This window comes from Lepidochelys kempii, chromosome 2 (assembly GCF_965140265.1).
Source record: "Lepidochelys kempii isolate rLepKem1 chromosome 2, rLepKem1.hap2, whole genome shotgun sequence".
In the NCBI taxonomy this organism is placed as follows: domain Eukaryota; kingdom Metazoa; phylum Chordata; order Testudines; family Cheloniidae; genus Lepidochelys; species Lepidochelys kempii.
The window spans coordinates 182872223-182885787 of record NC_133257.1 but is presented as its reverse complement, the minus strand read 5'-3'; the positions used below and the strand labels follow the sequence as shown (position 1 = coordinate 182885787).

At 38.7% G+C, this 13565-nt stretch overlaps 1 protein-coding gene across 1 annotated transcript in view; it reads left to right on the top strand.

Moving 5' to 3' along the window:
* AVL9 (AVL9 cell migration associated) overlaps positions 1–9483 on the top strand; it is a 71910-nt gene extending 62427 nt beyond the window's left edge. The window contains exons 15-16 of the mRNA XM_073332959.1: positions 4291–4379; positions 5370–9483. Of these exons, the coding sequence (XP_073189060.1) occupies positions 4291–4379; positions 5370–5464 (184 nt within the window). The 3' untranslated portion in view covers positions 5465–9483. The remainder of the gene's footprint in view (positions 1–4290; positions 4380–5369) is intronic.
* Positions 9484–13565: the final 4082 nt, after the last annotated feature.

Here is a 13565-nt window from a genome sequence, read left to right as displayed (position 1 = left end):
ATAATTGCCAGGATTATCTCTGGAGCCTTTTTAAGAAACACGTTATATTAGCTCTCCTCCAGTCATCTGGTACAGAGGCTGATTTAGGTTATAGGTTACATAACACTGTTAGTAGTTCTGCCTTCAGAACTCTTGGGAGAATACCATCTGGTCTTCGTGACCTATTACTGTTTATCAGTTTTTCACAACCTTCTGTAATGATACCTCAGTATGGGATAGTTCCTCAGATTTGTCACCTAAAAAGAAAGGCTTAGATATAGGAATCTCCCCCATGTCCTCTGCAATGAAGACTGATGCAAAAAAATTAATTCATTTAGCTTCTCCACAACAACCTTATCCTCCTTGCGTGCTCCTTTAGCACCTCTGTCATCCAGTTGTCCCACTGACTACTGCTTCTGATGTACCTAATGGTTTTTTGTTTTGTTTTGGTTTTTTGCTGTTAGATTTTGTGTCCTTAGTTACTTCCTTTTCAAATTCTTTCTTGGTCTGCCTTCTTATACTTTACACTTGACTTGCCAGAGTTTATGCTTCTTTCTATACTCCGCACTAGGATTTGACTTTTGATCTTTAAAGGATGTCTTTTTGCCTCTAACCATTTCTTTAACTCTGCTGTTTAGCCATATTGGATCCTCTTTCTCTTTTTTATTGTTATTATTTGGTGCAAACATTTAGTTTGAGCCTCCATTATGGTGTATTAAAATAGTCTTCAGGTAGTTTGCAGGCATTCCACCCTTGTCACTGTTCTTTTTAATTTTTCTTTAACTGTTTTTCATTTTTGCGTAGTTCACCTTTTTGAAGTTAATTGCTACTGTGGTGGGTTTCTTTGGCATTTCCCCCCCCATACGAATCTTAAATTTAATTATATTATGGTCATTATTATTAAGCAGTTCTGCTATGTTCACCTTTTGGAGCAGATCCTGTGCTTCACTTAGGACGATACTTAGAATTGCTTCTCCCTTTATGGGTTGCAGGACAAGCTGCTCCAAGAAGCAGTCATTTAATATGTCTAGAAATTTTATTTCTGCATCTCTTCTCGAGGATCATAGTTGAAATCCCCCATTAATATTGGGTTTTCTACCTTTGTATCCTCTCTAATCTCCCTATTTAACAGTCACTGTCACCATCATGGTCAAGTGGTTGGTAGTATATTCCTACTGCTATACTCTTATTGTTGAAGCATGGAATTTCTATCCATAGAGATTCTATTGTAAAGTCTGATTCATTTAAGATTTTTACTTTATTTGACTCTGCTTTCTTTTACATAGAGGGCCATTCTCCTACCAGTGTGACTTACTCTCTCATTCATATATATTTTGTACCTTGGTATTAACACATCTCACTGATTTATCAGCATTCCACCAAGTTTCCATGATGTGGATTATATCAATATCTTCATTTAATGCCAGGCACTCTTGTTCATGCACTTTAGTACGGAGATTTCTATAATTTGTATACAAGCATTTGTTCATTTTGTCAGTATTCAGTTGCTTGCCTTTATATGTTATATATAAATGAGACTCTTTTGTTTGACTCTTCCTCACTAGCTCCTATCTGTACTTTACCAACTTCTTTCCTATCCCCTTTACTAGGTTATAGAATTCCCCCTTCAGTAAATGGTAGGAGAGAGGTCCCAGAGGCAGGGCTGGCTCTGGGCACCAGCTTTCCAAGCAGGTGCTTGGGGCGGCATTCAGAATAGGGCGGCAGTCTGTGTCCTGTGGCAGCAATTCGGCGGCAGGTCCGCTGCTGTTGCAGCAGCAGCAATTCGGCAGCGACTGCTTGGGGCGGCAAAATTGGTAGAGCCACCCCTGCCCAGAGGACAAATTTAGGCTATTAGGTAAGAGATTAAAGCCCAGGAGCTCCATGGTAGCACTCTCTGAAACGCTTCCAGTTCTATGCACAGGGCCAGAAAGACAGGCAAAACTGCAGGGTCTCAATGCATGGATGAGACGATGGTATAGGGAGGAAGATTTAGGTTTATTACAGGAAGGATGGGCTCCATCTAAACCAAAACGGAACCAGATTGCTGGCATGTAAAATTAAAAAGGTCACAGAGGAGTTTTTAAACTAAGAGCTGGGGGAAAGCAACAGGTGCTGAGGAACACACAGTTTGGGTGGAGACATTCCACCGGCTCCTCCCCAGCACTGCACAGAAGGCTGTCTAAATGTCTCATGAGACATGCAACTTTTTTGCACCTGGTAGGCAATTTATCATGTTGGTCTCCTGGTCATCACAAACCCAGCTATCTTTATTTCTAATAATTGAATCCCCCCTTACCGTTAGTGACTCTTTCTAGTAACTGGGGTTCTCTCCCCAGGAGGGGTATCCTTAGTGGCCTTGTTAGGTGTATCTGCCTCTCATACTCAGTCTCTAAACTCCCTTGCAAAACTCCCGTTTGCTAGCTCTTCTGGTTGCTTAGGAGCTGGCTTTTTAAACCCCTGTTCTCCTTGAGTTAGCGCCGCCGCCGTTCCCGCTCCCCCCCCCCCCCCCCCTTAAGGGATCCTAACTGGGTTAGGGATCTTAAGATAAGCTGGAGCCTCATTAGTAAGCTTTCAGCCCTTGGCTCAGCAAGTGTATGGCAAGCAAGCAAGCACACAACAAACAAACTCATTCAAGGGTGTCTCATGCTTCAGCTGGAGAATTCTCTTGTTTGCTGCTCTTGTTCGCTAGCTGTCACTCTTGTCACTAAAGTTAGCAGATGTGACTTTCTAAGAAGAGGGAGAAGATCTATGGAGGTACAAAGGTATCATTTTTACAGTCAATTTTTGAGTGTAGAAATAAAACCTGACTTCAAGGGACAGCTCTAGAGAGAAAAGGGTTGGTCCTTGTTGCCTGTGCTCATCGTAACAGTGGCTAGGTTTCCATGACGAAAACTGAGATCAGAAACCCATTTCACAAAAGCTACCTTACCATGATAATAGCAGTTGCTATCAATTTCAATTTAGACCTTGTTTTAGCCTGTAATCTGGAGATAAATCTTCTTGTAACTCATTTCTAATCCCCAAAGCCATTGGTGTCCCCTTTTTATTTGATACAATTTTATCACCTAAACTTCTTTTTTGGGAGAGGAGACATTAACACTTTGTGAAACTCTAAACTGAATTTAAGGGGATCAGTAGGCCTTAAAGTATGATTCTAATGAAAGAAATATTCTTGCAACAACATATTTATTCTCCATAAGTGACAGTGCTGTGAAAAATGCTCACTTTATCAAAATTAGACTTTGCAAAGCCAGCCCAAACTGGTACCTGAAAAGAATCTGCTCTTTATCCCTTATACATCAACAATAAAGATTTAAGTTATTTGACAATTTGCCTGGAAGTGTTTTAAGTGGAATAGAACGCAGCTTGCTTTACTATAGCTCTATTGTTGAAGGTTTTGATACGTGTACATATATATGGGGTGGATGAGGAAACTGACGTTTTTATTTGAATGTTATATTGTAAAACCAAATGAGAGGATTTTACAACTGCTGCCATTTAAAATGAATAGAAACTAATTGCTTTATGCTTTTTTTTCCAGTGATAGTAACATAATTCTCCCTTCCTTGTTTGAAAAAGCATGAAATGAAAGGCATACTTGTTCAAAAAGTGGATTCTTATTGATAGAATCACAAAGTAAAATTAACAGTTCTTTTGAATGGACAAAGCAATGGCAAACATTCAGAACCAGCCCACCAGCCACATGCTTTTTAACAAAGCTTATAGACTAAGGGTAACATTTTCAGAGGTACCTAAATGTAGATGCTGTAAAATTTTGTCTTGTAATCTACAACAGAAACACTTCCCACAAATGTCTTCGGGTCTTACACCAAAGAGCACAGTGTGTTCCATAATGATGAATCTATTGTCCCCTTCCTCCGCCATGCCCGACACACATGTTTATGTGTTTCAGAGTAACAGCCGTGTTAGTCTGTATTCGCAAAAAGAAAAGGAGGACTTGTGGCACCTTAGAGACTAACCAATTTATTAGAGCATGAGCTTTCGTGAGCTACAGCTCCCTTCATCCGATGCATATCGTGGAAACTGCAGCAGACTTTATATATACACAGAGAATATGAAACAATACCTCCTCCCACCCCACTGTCCTGCTGGTAATAGCTTATCTAAAGTGATCATCAGGTGGGCCATTTCCAGCACAAATCCAGCGTAACTGGTCTGTGGTGGAATGAGGAGATAGATCTGAATCTTATGAGCTTGATTATACTTAATTGATATTTTAGACTAAATTTTGTCCTTTGAGCTGGTAGTGAGTCAGTTGACTAATGCATTTTCAACATTTCTCTTGCTTAGCTCTGTCCAGAACAGTGAACGTGGCAAGAAAATTGGAACTGCCATGGTCAATACCAGCCGGAATGTTATGCAAACAGGAAAAGCCGTAGGTAAGAAATTTGTCTGTAACCAGGTTGAAAGCGTGTGCAGCTAGCTAGATACTGCAAGCATGATATGCCATGGTTATTTAATAATAGTGTATTACATTTTAGAGTGCATTTTATCCTAATGGGCTTTACAGATATATCTACCCACCACAGAAATGCAGCCACCTCTGGCTGGGGGGAGGCGGGAAGGCTGGCAGACAAGTTGATAATTGGGACACAGCACAATACACAACAATAGGACAAGGGGATATTTTAGATAAGGACACCGGAGTAAAATTCTGTTTAAAATCCAGGCTTTGCCCAGAGTAGATATCTGTTTTTTAAGGTTTCAGATGAAAGATTGTTCATCCTCAGTAAGTGCCTAAACTATTAAGCGATACACTCCAGCAAAAACAAATTATTCTCATTTTGTGTTTCTCTGACAGTGCCTGATCTAAAGACCATTGAAGTCAATAGAAAGGCTCCCATTGACTTCAGTAGACTTTAGATCAAGTCTATACTGTTTTGATTGTCCAGCATGACCTCATCAAGTGGTGAAAGAGAACACAAGGCCACCAGTTAAGGAGCCTCATAAGTGCTTGTTCTCTTGTGGCTTTGCCAAAATTCTTGAACTGATTATTCAGAATGGAAGTGATCTGCCTGCTCCCTCTTTCTCTCTTGGTGCCTCTGCTGCCACTGTTCTCTCTGGAGCCTCCGCTGCCACTGTTCTGAGATGAACTTGGGCCCTGAGAGCCTTTCGGGCTGGGACCTGAAGAGGCAACTTAAAGATTATAATTATTGCTGGTTAGCACAAACCATTTCTTCTAAGATGCCAGCTTTAAATTCTTTGAGTGTATCTGAGTATTTACATTTTAAGTTGCAAATTAAACTGCTGAGGTGTTTGTAATCATTCTGTGCTGTCTTTTATATGTTATGGTGTATATACTATCTAGAAAAATCGTATTACACTTTCATGAGTAACTTTTTTCTCTTTTTTGTTTGTTTATAATGCAGGTCAGTCAGTAGGAGGGGCCTTCACAAATGCAAAATCAGCCATGTCTTCGTGGCTTTCCACTTTTACCCAGTCAACACAAGGCCTCGGGGACTAAAAGTAGAGTCTGAATACAGACTTTGCACTCTGCTGTTGAGTATTTCAGTTGTATCAGTTTCTCTCAGCTGTACAAAGACTGCTCCAAAATGAGGTATGGAGACTTCTTAGTCATGGAGGACCAAAATGCAGTGTGTTTGTTTACAGAGAAAAATGGAATGGTTACCCTTTGGTGTTACTAGAAGTATGAATATCTCCAAACAGAGCATGAAGAATGGCATGTAAAGCTCTTTCACAGTACATTAGTTGTGTTTTTAAATGACTACTTTTGTTTAAATCTGAGCCTTTATACTTTAGCAAACAGGGTTTGTTGCAAGCAAAATGATAGGTTTGAATTCAGATTTGTACATTGTGGATGGTGATATCTATGTAAATTAGTTGTATTTTACAATTCAAATAGTCAAACATTTGCTGTAATGTTTGTTAGGATGAAGCAGTATAATAATGCTGATTCACATTTTAGGTTGGATCTGAGGGCATGTCTGTGAACTTAATGATGCAAGCCACATTGAAACCCTTCTTAGTTAAGCTTGCTTTAAGTTCCAAACTAAATTCAACACTGGTGTAGACTGAGACTGTTTTTGATTTGTGACTTTCTTTCCCCCCATCATATACATGTATTGTATTCATCTGTATCTAACTTTCTTCTCTGTACCTGCAGACATGAGAGAGTAGACAATTGTGCAATCAGTTTTTTTTATATTGTCCTCACTCATTTCATAGGGCAGAATATAAAATCTCTTTCCTAACACTGAATAGTGTTGCCACCATACTTACCCTAGGACATAAGAGAAATTCCAGCTGAAGAGATTTCTTTACATCATTCTTTAGGGAAAATGTCAACAAAATAGTTGGTTCTCTGAGATCAAAAATTAGAGCCATAGGTAACTCTGTGCAGACCTGCTCTATTTATAAATACAGTTTGTGTGTATGTACGTACGTACACACACTGTGTTAAAATTGTCCCTAAAACTAACACAGTAGTTAACAAACTCTTGAATTCTTTTTGTTGCAAGGCAGGCCATGAAGACCCTTATGAGTAAAAATTGGCCAGGTAGAAGACACTTTCATTTAGTCAGGGAGTATCCATTTCACAAAACTGTTTTTGCATGAGGAAAGAGAGGCCTCTATTTTAAGAATAACTGAAGCAGCTGAGTCACAACATTAAATAAGATAGCATAGCTCTTTGTACTACTTGGTGTGATGCTCCTGTATTTTGTAGACATTCTGCATGTGTTGTAATCGGTATGGGTATTTATCCTAAAACTGGAGCATTTCCTGTTCTTCAGACCTGAATCTTTACTATTACTTCCAGTGATATATGCCTGCTAGAACCTTGATATGATACCTATTAACATACTTTCAAATTTGTATTTTCTAAATTATATTAACAAAAATTCCCACGTTAAATAGTGAAGAGATTCTCATAGCATGAAATCATGACACCACAAAGATCAGTGGGAGTTTTGCCATTCTCTTCCAAGGGGCCAGGATTTCCCCGCACATTTATCTTGGACATCCCTACTCTTGTAGTTCTGTAAGTAGGCATGGGCTGAGTTGGTTGGAGCTTCCACGAGCTTTTCACCTTTCATTTTTTGGGGTTAAACGAAGAGAGTATCTAATGCTCCTTATGCAACTCTTTACATAAGGAATTAAAATTAATAACTTGTGTTTGAAAAGCTGTTGAAAGCCATGCTTTCATCGACCAATTACTTTTCTGCCAACTTCTCTGTTCCAGTGTTGTTGTTGTAATTCTATTTTTAGCTTTGCTGCTTCCCTTTTAACAGTCTAAAATAACATTATAGCTTTTTTTTTTTTTTTAAAGATGATCAATTTGTTAAGCTAAATTACAAGTAGAAAAGCCATGGATTAAACTGAAAGCTTACAGCTACATGAGTAGTTTCATTTGAAAAGCAAAGCAAGTAACATCTCTAGAAAGCTGTACAATTTGGTTTTTTTCTGCTTGTCACACCAGCAAACATCTACCTTCTACTGAAATACAACTGGCACATACTAATAAGTGTAAACTTTGTTGCTTTCAGACTGTATATATAAATTTTGTTCTGTAATTTCTGCTGTAGTACTTAGATATTGTTCAGCTCCCTGTGCCCTCTTGCTTTCTTTTGCATTATTCAGTCTTCCCTTAATAGATGCTTTTATCTTCATAGAGCCTGGGGCATACCCTATGCCACATGCATATCTCTAATAGAGTTAGTTTAGGTGTGTGATCAAAAAAGCTTTTCTTGGTTCCTAATTAGCGTCTACAGAGTTTTCCAGTTTAGTCTGGAGATTAGAAAACAGCAATTTGCTATTGGGAGACACTTTTGTGAAGCAGTAAACAATATGTATACTGTTGGCCTGTCTCTCTCGTAGTTGAACTTTTTCTTATAGTAAAGGCAGTCTGTGGCCTCTGGAACTTGAGCACCTATGTTGACCACCTCTGGGACTTAAGCATTCTAGTGCAGTTTAGGCTAGGAGCTTGGCAAGTAGCTAGGATTTACAGGTACAAAGCGTAGAAACAGGGGCACTCTTCTCTGTATTTTTTTTTTTAATACCCTTGTGTCTCTCTGCTATCCCTCCTTCACTTTTCTTCCTTCTGACCCGATCCTGTGTCTCCCCTTCCTCAAGAACAGGGGCTCAGAATGTCTGAGGACTGCTCAGAGTTCTTTATTCTGTGGTGTTTCTGGTCGATATCCTCTGCAACAGCAGGCACGTGCTGCTGTGTAGTGGGACTTGCAGTACTCCAGGATCCTGCTGTCATTGGCAATCATTGTCTAGGACAGGTGCTCAAAACAGCCTCTCCCTCCCCACAATCTTGCCAGAGTTATGGGATTAGGGGTACAGGCTTCATCAAGAGTATTTTCCTTTCTTCTATCCGTCAAAAGTTGATCCAAGATATAATACTGACAGCCTTCATTTCTGCCCCTAGGGTGAATGATGCGCACGAAATAGGAGGAAGCTATTGTAGTATATATTTTTTTAATCCTCTTTCAGATGAGCTTCCTTCTAGCAATTTGGACAGAATTTTCAGACTTATTGCAGTGGATGTAGGTGAAGTGATTATTAGCATTTATGCTCATTTGAACAGCCACCTTAATTCCTTCTGGGCAGTAGAGCATGCAGCCACCAAAATTAACAAACAAACTATACAAATGAATAAGTCCTTAAGCTTTCTTAAATTAACAGTTGTAGTAACCACTCTAGTAAATCTTAGACAAACTCCAAACTGTGTTTCCACCCTTCTATTTATTTAGATGTCTTAAATCCCCAGTATGAACATAAAACCAGTCCAAAGAGACTAACGAAGTGATACCTCATCTTGAAGAGTTGGAGTGCCATTTCTTCACTACCTAGTTTCTGGGCCACAGTATAACTTTGAAGACACTGCCCGTAATGACTGAGCTGTGCCATTGTCGTTTAGCATGTCTGGATGTCACTCCACGGTTTGGTGGCTGTTTGTGATTCCTCTCCAATATTTTCTCTCTTCCCACTTCCTGGCTGCGTGAGTGCTCTTGTATGTGCCAAAAAGCATAGGGAGCTGTCCTGGTGATCAGACCTATAGGATATATATGAATCACATACAAGTCCTAAAGAGAGAGACTGAGTACCACTGACAGTGAAATTCTGATGGACTCAAATGTTCACCTTTCTTTCATCAGTCACTTGATGTCATAACTATAAAATTTTTGCACATCCGACATTAGATCATCTTAAATGTTACTCCATTTTAATAAATAGCATTTGAGAATCAATCTTCTAGTGCAGTGGTTCCCAAACTTGTTCCGCTGCTTGTGCAGGGAAGGCCCCTGGCGAGCCGGGCCGGTTTGTTTACCTGCTGCATCGGCAGGTTCAGCTGATCGTGGCTCCCAGTGTCCGCGGTTCGCTGCACCAGGCCAATGGGAGCTGCTGGAAGCGGCGTGGGATGAGGGACGTACTGGCCGCTGCTTCCAGCAACCCCCATTGGCCTGGAGCAGCGAACCGTGGCCAGTGGGAGCCGCGATCGGCCGAACCTGTGGACGCGGCAGGTAAAAAAAGCAGCCCGGCCCGCCAGGGGCTTTCCCTGCACAAGTGGTGGAACAAGTTTGGGAACCGCTGCACTAGTGTATTTCCCTCATTTCACCTTCTACAGTGTTTTAAGCATTGTTGTAATTTAAACTTAATATTTTACCTAAATAAAAACTTCTGATTTCAGCCAAAAAATTATTAGCAGATAAACTGTTCTGTGGAAGTATTTAATTGTAAAAGTGAAAGTGTAAATGGAATTTTTAAAAATGAAAACCTAGTATTTGATAACTCTACACTCATTAAAAATCACAACCAGATATAGTATATATGTGTGGCTTGGAAATAAATATATCAAGCCTGTTTAAAAGCTTTTACTGTCTGCTCAGAAAGCTGTTTTATTGGAAGAATTTATAAATACCTATAGACAAGTCATTTAATGAGATTAATACTTGACACACTGATAGTTGTCCATCATTCAATGACTGATCTTAAGCCATTAATCTCTGAGACTGGTGAAATATGAAAATCAACATTAGTTTTACTGATTATTCTTGTAATATCATAATGAGGCCAACTTGTGAGAAACTGTAGCTTATAGTCCATTTATACTAAATACTTGGTAAGAGATTGCTTTTGCAGATTTGGGGTAATAGGATAGTTCAGTGTGACTTTTTGAAATGTAAATACTTGTTTCATCTATTTGTGAGCTAGTATTTTTTCCCCAAGTTTCCAGAAGTGACTGAACTGTTACATCTCGTCAAGAGCTTTCCACTGAAGAGAAGTAAAACAATTTAAAACTAGATACAGCCTCCTAAAAGTTAACTTTAAATTAAACAGCCTCATAAAAATGTAGAGATTATTGAGCATTTTAAATATCTTGTCAAATGCAGGAGGCTCCAAGTGACTCTCGGCAATCAGTACAACTTGCACTGGGTTGGCAGCAATAATGTTCTTCCCCCTCATTTGCTTTATGTAACATTAAGGGTGTCTTTTTGTTGTTGTTTTTAATTTCTTCAAACATGCTGAAGACTCTGATCAAGGTAAATCTTGAAGCCATTCTCAAAACTCTATATGTTTGAGAAGTAATTAGTTTCCATTAGGAAGGGAAAGAAAATAACTCCCTTGAATAACAACTTCCAAATCTGAAAGATATGCATGTATAAATAAGTCTAATATTTTGTAAAATTGTGTTGCCTTTGTATTTGTCTACCTTTCTACTGACTCTCTGAAAGAAAATATATATTTAAACTGTGTAAATGACAGGGTTATAGCTTGTTTTTTAGTATATTTATAACTGATCTCTTGCATGTATTATTTTTCATTATTGCACATTTCAGAAATGTAGAGAATGTGCACCTATCCATTTCAAGCCAGAAAAAAATTCTGCACTCCATTACAATTCCCAGTATTTCAGGTTTTCATAGAGAGTCCCTTCATGGAGATATGATAAAGTGCTAAGTTTTTTTAATGTTAATATGGAATAGAAATTAACAAAAGGGCTTAAGTGACTCTCCGGTTTTCACTGTTTGAATTTCTTTTTATTTGTTACCAGATACACAGGAAGTAGTTTATTAAAGAAACATTCTGCAAATTGTTATAAGAATTCAGTGTCACTGAACAACTGTCCATTTAAATCTGATCACTTTATTGGGTATAAAGTAATGTGTGCTGTAGTATGAACCAGTTACCATGCATAACATCTGATCATAAAACAGTTTAGTATTCTTTGCTGCTATTGTAGACTTTGTAATTTTAGCTAGACAGTTTGTCAAATCCTTTACCTCTGTGACTGTTTTAAAATCAAATCATTGCCTAAATCATATACTGTGTTGAAATGATTCCATTGTATATTTTGTTCTAAAAGTGATAGAAAATAAAATTGTTCTGTTTATGCCCTTCTTGAATACATTTTACTTGTATTTATGAAAGCACATGTTCTTATAGTTCAGGTATAATTACTGTGTGTCTTTGGCAGTAGTATAGGTCTTCTATTAAATCTTCTTAACTTGTCTGAGTCTACAGCTTACCAAGGAAATTGTTTCTTTTTGGAGCCAGTCCAGCATGAAGAAAATTAAATTTTTACTAGGAACTGCCACCCAGCCTCCCTCCCCATGACTAATATCCTGTTGTAAATGTTTAGATTTCTGATGTTGTGTCTAAAGGTGACTGGAGCAAAGTACCCGTCTTCTAAACTTTAGTGTGCTGGTCTTCCCTCAGCTTTGCCAGTAATGGCAAAAAAGAGGTTAAAGATGACAGATAGGAGCCAGAAATAATGCCTGGCGAATCTCCAAACGTAAACATGTAGTTGTGTTGCTGTTAGTGTCGAGCTTTAGCTTACTCCAGTCAAAGTTAACCTTAAACCTCAGCTGAGATCACCTCTACCACCACCTATGCCCACATGCATACTTATACTTCACATTTATTTAAAAAACACCGTGCAAATGTTAAACTTCAGTACGCTTTGGGATCATTGAGTAATATTGTCATTGGGTATCTAAGGTAACTTGCCTGAGGGTATACAGAGCTGGGATTAAAACCCATCAATACCTGGTTTCAAGGCTTTGCTCAGTCAGCACATCAGAGTTTCTCATAGAATGGCAACTTTCTTCTTTTACAGCTGAAGAATAATTTACTAGTTTGTTTTTTGCAACTGCTGCGGTGTTTAGATAATGGTATTTGGCTGCATCTGTTCAGTACATCTAGTGCTGTGTAACATCTGACTTACGTTCTTCAGCCGACTTAGGGAAAATGAACTCTGCATGTAGTACCCATACTAAGCAGATGCTATTTGACTGGATATTCAACTGACTGTGATACGGTTTTATTTATGTACATATTTTATGTAAGATTTTTAGCAAAATGTTTCACCTTTTAAAGCACTAGCTCACTTGTGTCTTCAATTGAATAGTCATAATTTTGTTCTATATTTAGAAGTGTGAATGACACTTAAGTACTCATTTGCTGAAACAAGGGACAAGTAAACAAATTTTGCATTACAAATAACACCAAACCAACCACAAGGTTTGCTGAGCTTAAGCAGTACCATTATCTCTACCATTCTTTTTGCCATCCTATCTCTCTCAGGGCATAAGGAAAGGAGAAAGCATTCATCAGTATTTCCATTACTTCATTCTATTGGCTCATGCATCCACCCCTTCAGATTGTTTGCCACTGGTCCTTTATCTTTCTCCCAAATCTGTTCTCTCCTCCTGATCCTGAGATCAGTGTAGACCCAGACTATCCCATTGCCTGCTTTTTCAAACTCTTGGTCAGTCCCATAAGAATCTGCCTTTGGGAAAAAGAAAAGGAGGACTTGTGGCACCTTAGGGACTCTGATGAAGTGAGCTGTAGCTCACGAAAGCTTATGCTCAAATAAATTGGTTAGTCCCTAAGGTGCCACAAGTCCTCCTTTTCTTTTTGCAGATACAGACTAACACGGCTGCTATTCTGAAACCTTTGGAAAAAGTACCTGACAAAGTGAGTCTGAACTTTTGTTTTATTAAACTGACACTTGAGATGCATACATACCTGTAACATCTGTAGGCCCCTTTAACTGTGCTCAGCCAGCCGACCACTCCTTTTACCACAACAATAGGCTCTTTTAAATAAAACCTATCTTTACTACCTAATAGCATTGGACTCCTGGTTAAGTACAATTGGAGAATGTTAAAATCATCTGAGCCAAATTAAATACAACATTTCATATCTAGTCAATTGGAAAAACAGTTTCAGGTAGTACTGCTGCCCTACAGTTCCACCGCTTCTATAATCACCATTTTCAAATTGTTATTTTTTCCCTGTTGACTCCAGATAAACAAGGGGAAAACTGGCCATACACAGGTGCTGTTAAACTCATAAAAGAGGGAAAAAAATCTAGCCTCATGGCTAAAGTAATCTTTTTTTGTTTAGCAACAATCACTGGGCAAATCTTTGAGATGGTTTTGGGTTTTATGTAGTGGGTATCCCATGACGAGATTACCATTAGTGCAGATCTGACATTGACTTGAGGAGAGGAAGAATGACTGTAGAGCACCATCTCATCTGTTATCTTCCTGCATAATATTTTTCATGTCTTAAATGATTGCACTGCTCTGTAA